The sequence below is a fragment of the Portunus trituberculatus genome, chromosome 40 (assembly GCF_017591435.1).
Source record: "Portunus trituberculatus isolate SZX2019 chromosome 40, ASM1759143v1, whole genome shotgun sequence".
Classification (NCBI taxonomy): Eukaryota; Metazoa; Arthropoda; class Malacostraca; order Decapoda; family Portunidae; genus Portunus; species Portunus trituberculatus.
Genome location: NC_059294.1, coordinates 25843120 through 25849119, shown reverse-complemented (window position 1 = coordinate 25849119; position 6000 = coordinate 25843120). Strand labels below are relative to the sequence as shown.

At 51.0% G+C, this 6000-nt stretch overlaps 1 protein-coding gene across 3 annotated transcripts in view; it reads right to left on the bottom strand.

The window, feature by feature from the left end:
• Nucleotides 1-221: 221 nt before the first annotated feature.
• LOC123516280 (serine/threonine-protein phosphatase 2A activator-like) overlaps nt 222-6000 on the bottom strand; it is a 91270-nt gene continuing 85491 nt past the window's right edge. For all 3 annotated transcript variants that reach the window (XM_045275540.1, XM_045275542.1, XM_045275541.1), the window contains one exon: nt 222-1417. In XM_045275540.1, coding sequence (XP_045131475.1) covers nt 962-1417 — 456 coding nt within the window. In that variant the 3' untranslated portion in view covers nt 222-961. The remainder of the gene's footprint in view (nt 1418-6000) is intronic.

The following is a 6000-nucleotide window of genomic DNA, read 5'->3' as shown; positions in this document are numbered from 1 at the left end:
CTATTTCGGCCGCTATTGGGCGCGACAGCCGAGGGTTAAGTGTATATAATATATAATATATATATATATATATATATATATATATATATATATATATATATATATATATATATATATATATATATATATATATACTAAGGATGTAACTTGAGTTTTTACAGATATTGCTAGAGGCAAAAGCACAAGTTATTCTAAGTAAAAAAGTGTTTTATACACATGCATTTCAAAGCCTTGTTTATTGGAAGGATTAAATTTGAATGTGCAGGACAACAACAGGTAGTTTAGTGTCTTGGTGGGACTTATTGATACAGGAAGTCTGGTGGTGAAATTGTGAGTTATTCAGTCATCATTTCTACAATTATTGGGTATTACTGTAACCTATACTGAAATGACTATCATTGACAGACTGGTTATTTATCAATAAACACTGCACAATGTTAGCATCCAAGTAATTAATAATAAACAAAATAAAAGAGCTCCATGACACCTTGCCCTCCTGAAAGGGAGGAGGGAAGGAGCAAGACCAGCAGCAAATCAGCTGACTGCAGTTTCATGCCAAGACAGTGACACTGAATACCCTGTAATTTTACAGCAAGAATTTGAAAAAAATTTAATAAATAAATATAAAAAGAAATTTTTAAAGATGAAAATGTCACATGCTTACAGTAATTTGGAATAATATAAAGTAATATAGAATATGTTGACATGGTATTTTTACAACATAAACATCTGTCTGGTCTGGCCATTGTATTTGTTGCATCACCACACTCAAATCACAGCTAAACAATGCTTCAAAATGCATATGTACAGAACAGTTTCCACTTAGCATAATAATGTGTTAAACCCTGTATAGGAAATTAGAGAAGTTGAAATTTTCCATTTAGTTCTCGTTAATTTACTTCCATTTTTTATCTATTAGTTTTTAATGGAAACAAGGTCAATAGGTAGTGAACATGGTGATTTATTTTCTGTTTTCAGTATTACTTTCTGTGCTTATATTGCATTTTGGAAAACTAGTGACAGATAATGGGTTCAGTGGAGACATAGCTGGGTGTCTCTCATCAGCACAGGATATATTTGTTGATCTACTGGTGATTGAATTTGAATTTCTATTAATTGCAATGTGATCAATTGAGCCAGCTCCTTGGGACATTTTACTCACACTAGATAAGCTGTCATTTAATGGCAAATTTTTTGGCATCTTCCCATAATTAGACATACTTGAAACTGCATCATTAAAAGGTAGTTTCCCCTGCGCTGGCTTCGAGGTCATGAAAGATGGTGCAGTTGGATTTTTACTGCTAAGATGAGGCATATCAGTCCCAGGTGGTGGGTAATACACCATTTCTGTGGCAGGACAAATGGACAGGATGCTGCCGAAGAGTACGTGCTGCACAACTGGGAACTTGTGTAACACCTGAAAATAAGCACAAATTGTAGAAACACACACAAATCCTGTGGATTACAAACAACTAGGGGATGATATTAATAGGAAAAATTGCATGGCTCTTTGTGATAATAATGCATCAACTCTCTGGTTCTACAAAGAAAACAAAACAATAAAATGCGATGTTTGAGTTACTGAACTATTGTTCGAAAACATCTATTTTGAGTGAAGCAGCTCCAGTGCGGGTTTAGCTGTACTAACTGAGTGCACAATGTACTATCTGTGTAGTACTACGCCTCAGGGTATTGCTGAAACATCTCATTAAAAATGAGGCCCCATGCACATAGGAAAACACTATCCTCAAAATAGAATCAGCACAATAGCGCAGTAACCCCTACCTACAATCACAATAGCGGTCACTCCTACCAAAAGGAACCAAACCCCCCATACCCGACCTCCCTACGTCCTGTTTTCTATCTCTGGGTGTCACTCTCCTGATAATAAGACGCCGTTCCATGTGAAGCGTGAGAACAGAGATTGGCGAAGGATGACCGGGGGAGGGAGCGAAGCGGTGGAAGAGGGACCTGATCACCCGCACTGGAGCTGCTTCACTCAAAATAGATGTTTTTGAACAATAGTTCAGTAACTCAAACATCGCATTTTGAGGTACAATCAGCTCCAGTGCGGGTTTAGCTGCATCACAAGTGGAGGAAGGATCCGCCGCCAGACTATACTGAAAGGGAAGGGTACTGTAAACCTCTAACCTGGCAGAGTGAGGACGGTCCGAGAGAGCAGCCTACCTGGACCAGTGTGTGGAGGACGGTCCGGTAGAGCTGAGGCAACCTTTGGGAGGGGTGAGGTCTGGTCCTGTCGGGTGAGTGCAGACCTCCCCCAAAGCTACCATTTCCCCGTAAAGTCCGACCCGTCAGGTCGGAGAGGGGGGTCCGGGAGGAGTAAGAGGGGCTCTGGAAGCAGCAAAAACTCCTTCTACCGGAGGGTAGGGAAAGGGTCCCGTGTCGTTGCCGTGTAAGATGGGGGTGAGGTCCGGACCCGTAGGGTGGCTGACGACCTCCCCTGACGCTGCCATCCCCCCCCCCAACTCCGACCCGTCAGGTCGAAGAGGAGGGTCCGGGAGGCGGAGGAGGCCCTGCCATGGAGGTGCAAGGGACCTCCTCCAGCGTGTGATCCAGATAGTGGGCTACGAAGGAGCGGTCCGAAGCCCACTGTCCATGCTCCCGTACCTGGTCCAAGGAGAAGTGGCGAAGGAAAGCCATGGTGGCCGACATGGCCCTCACTTCGTGCCCCTTTGGTGCATGTCCTGGATCCGCCTCCTCTATCACCCCGCAGAGGACCTTTGAGATGTGGATCCTGGATAGGGGCTTGTGGGTGTCAGGCCAGATGAACAGACGGGTATGTTGGGAACCGGAAGTTGACCCAACATACTGTTGCAAGGACTCCACAGGGCAGAGGGGGTGGTGGTGAAGTCCCTCCATCCACGCCTGGAGCATCATGGGGCCCAAGGAGTGTCCTTCCCTCTCATTCTTGGCCAAGAACTTGGGAGAAGGTGCTAGGGAGACCCGTCGCCCATCCCTGGAGAAGACCAACCAGGAGGAGTGCCGGATAAGGGCGTGAAGTATGGAAGCCCTTAAGCCAGAAGCCATGGCCACCAAAAACAGTGCCTTCCGCAAGCTCTGTTGAGGGGTAGGATTAGTAAAAAGAGGGCCCCGAAGGAGGGTCAGGACTTTGGACAGAGACCAGAAGATCCTTGGTCTCTTCACAGGAGGCCGCTGGTAGAAGTGACCCTTTTTCAGTAAATCCAGGACCCGTCCTCTGATGGTGATGTTAAACTCCAAAGACATGGGGTCCGCCAGAGTAGCCGCATAGGTGGCGACGGTCGGGGCAGCTCTGCGTCTGACATGGAACATAAAGGACAAGAAGTCATAAACCAGAGGTAAGGAAATATATGAATAAGGGCGATTGAGGAGAAAAAGCTGGAAAGCCTTCCATGCCAACTCGTACTGGCGGAGGGTAGAATCCCTGGACCCCTTGATGACATCAGAGGAGACCGCAGGCGAGAGGGAGGTGGTTAAGCATGCGTGCAGAAACTCCATACGTTAAAGCTGGAGGATATTCCAGACTGACGGATGCCATGGCCCCATACCGCCAGTCTGTTGAGAGGTAGAGGGGAAGGACACCAGAGCAGTAGACGTTGGCACCAGGGCCAGGCCTTCCAGAGAGGGGCGATGAGAAGAACTCGGCCCCTGAACGTCTCCAGCTTGCGCACCACCGCCGTCATCACTGTCGTCGCTGGGGGAGGAAAAAGATAGACGAACCCCCATGTGTTCCAATCCATAAGAAAGGAGTCTGGCCCTTCCGTGGCCGTGACCATGCTCCTGGTGATGTACTGTGGGAGCTGATGGTTCTCCGATGATGCAAACAGGTCCACCTCGGGCAGACCGAACAACTCCACTAGATCCGTGAAAACGTCTGGGTCAAGCGACCATTCCACTGAGGAAGTATTGCTGCGGGACAACGTGTCTACCCAGACATTGTCCCTGCCCGGTACGTGCACGGCTGACAGCGTAAGATGGCGCGACGCTGCCAGGTTGAAGAGGGCCTCGGATGTCCTGAGGAGGGAGATCGACCGGGAGGAGCCCATCTTCTTCACACACTGGACTGCCAACTACGTTGTCCATGTAGAAGTAGACGTGGAGTTGTCGAAGGTCCACCTGTTGCTGAAGGAAAAGCAGAGGCACCATCAACTCCCTCACGTTGACGTGCCTCTGCGCGTCAGCCTGCTCCCAGCGTCCCCGGCCCTGTCGACCGTCGGACGCCTGGAAGCCCCAACCGCTGTCCAAAGGGTCTGTGTAGACTTGGAGCTGTGGCGCTGACAGCCTCCAAGGAACCGCAGTCTCCAGAAGGCCCGGAGAAAACCACTGACTCAGCAGCCGGTGAAGGTGTGGTGGAACCGGGCTCAGACGGTGCGGGGCCGTCCGCGGAAACACCCTGTTGCCTTCCCACCAGAGCCTCCTGCACCACAGAGGCCCCAGTGGTGTCACCTGGGCTGCAAACGTAAAGGAGCCCATGAGCCTCGTCCACATGCGGTGGGTGAAGGTGGTGGACCAGGAGGCCCTCCTGACCCGCTGCAGAACCTTCCTCCGATTGTCCTCGGACAGGCAGATGGTAGAAGTCCAAGTATCCCACCACATGCCGAACCACTGCAGAACTTGAGTGGGCTCGAGACGAGACTTGGGAAAATTGAAGTGGAACCCGAGGGATTCGCTGATGGTTGCAGCTTGGGCTTCCTCCCTCGACGACCCCTGGACGAGCCAATCATCCAGATACATTATGGTTCTGATGTTGACGTCCGCCAGCATTGATGCCAGAGTCTTCGTGATCTTGGTGAAGACCCGTGGCGCGATGTTCAACCCGAAGGGCAGGACTGTAAAACACAGGACGCGGGAGCGGTCCTGCACTGCCAGGTAGGAACGGAAACGCGGACCTATCGGCACATGCCAATAAGCATTGGCGAGGTCCAGGGAGGTTAGCCAAGAGTGCGGAAGAAGAGACTCCCTGACCTGCTTGAGCGTTACCATCCTGAAGTGATGACACTCGATGTGGGCGTTGAGAGCCGAAAGGTCAACGACCAGCCGGGGGTCCTGCCTGTCCCACCGAGGGACCAAGAAGGGACGTGACAGGAAGACAGGGCCGGAATACTCCTCCAGTACCCCATGGAGGAGCATCTCCTGCAATATCGCCGAGAGCTGAGGTGAAGTTGAAGAGAAGGGAGGAGGCATCCGTAGACGCGGGGCACGGCCTTGAGCCCACTCCCAGGAGAGGAACCAATGAACCACCCTGCCCTGCCCGCCCACGTGCCGACCGGCCACTTGTCGGCCGCGTTGGACAGGCGACCCAGTGCTGGGGAGTCACCGCCGCGACCCCCGGGGTGCTGCGGTGGTAGTCTGAAAGGGCTGGCCCGAAGCTCTGCGGGTAGAGAGACCGCCGTCCCGACCCAACGGAGCTCTCCTATCCCTTGAAGAGGACTGGGCCTGGCGAGAAGCTGACAGGTAGGGGAGGAATCTGTTGGAGGTCCTCTGGAAACGCAATGGGCCTTGGTATCGAGGAGGGGCAGCCCGAGATGATGAAGCGCGCGCTCTCGCAGAACCTGCGCAGCCTTGTGGAGCTCCCTGGTAAACCACTGCAACCAGCAGAGGACAGGGTGGATGGGACCGCCGTCCGAGAGCCCCGGACCATGAAAGCCAGGCGGAAAGCTTCGTCCTTCCAGACCATGTGCTTTCCCTTCCTCTTGGCCGAACGCTGCACCGCCTCCCACGATTGGCGAAGCGAAGTGTACTGGAGGCAAAGCTTATCCACCTTGCCCACACATTGGAGGAATTTCACATTTTCCCGGCACTTCTCACACTTGTCAGTGTCAAACAAGAAGTCCTTGGAAACACAAGGACGATGGGGCACACACAAGTCATGGCCATCGCATGAAAACTCATATGCGCACCCTTTGCCATCAGAGGAAAACTGGCACTTGGAAGTAGGCATGATGAACTGAAAAGAAATCACACGTAAAACACTACCTTATCGCTCCCAACACGGGCGTA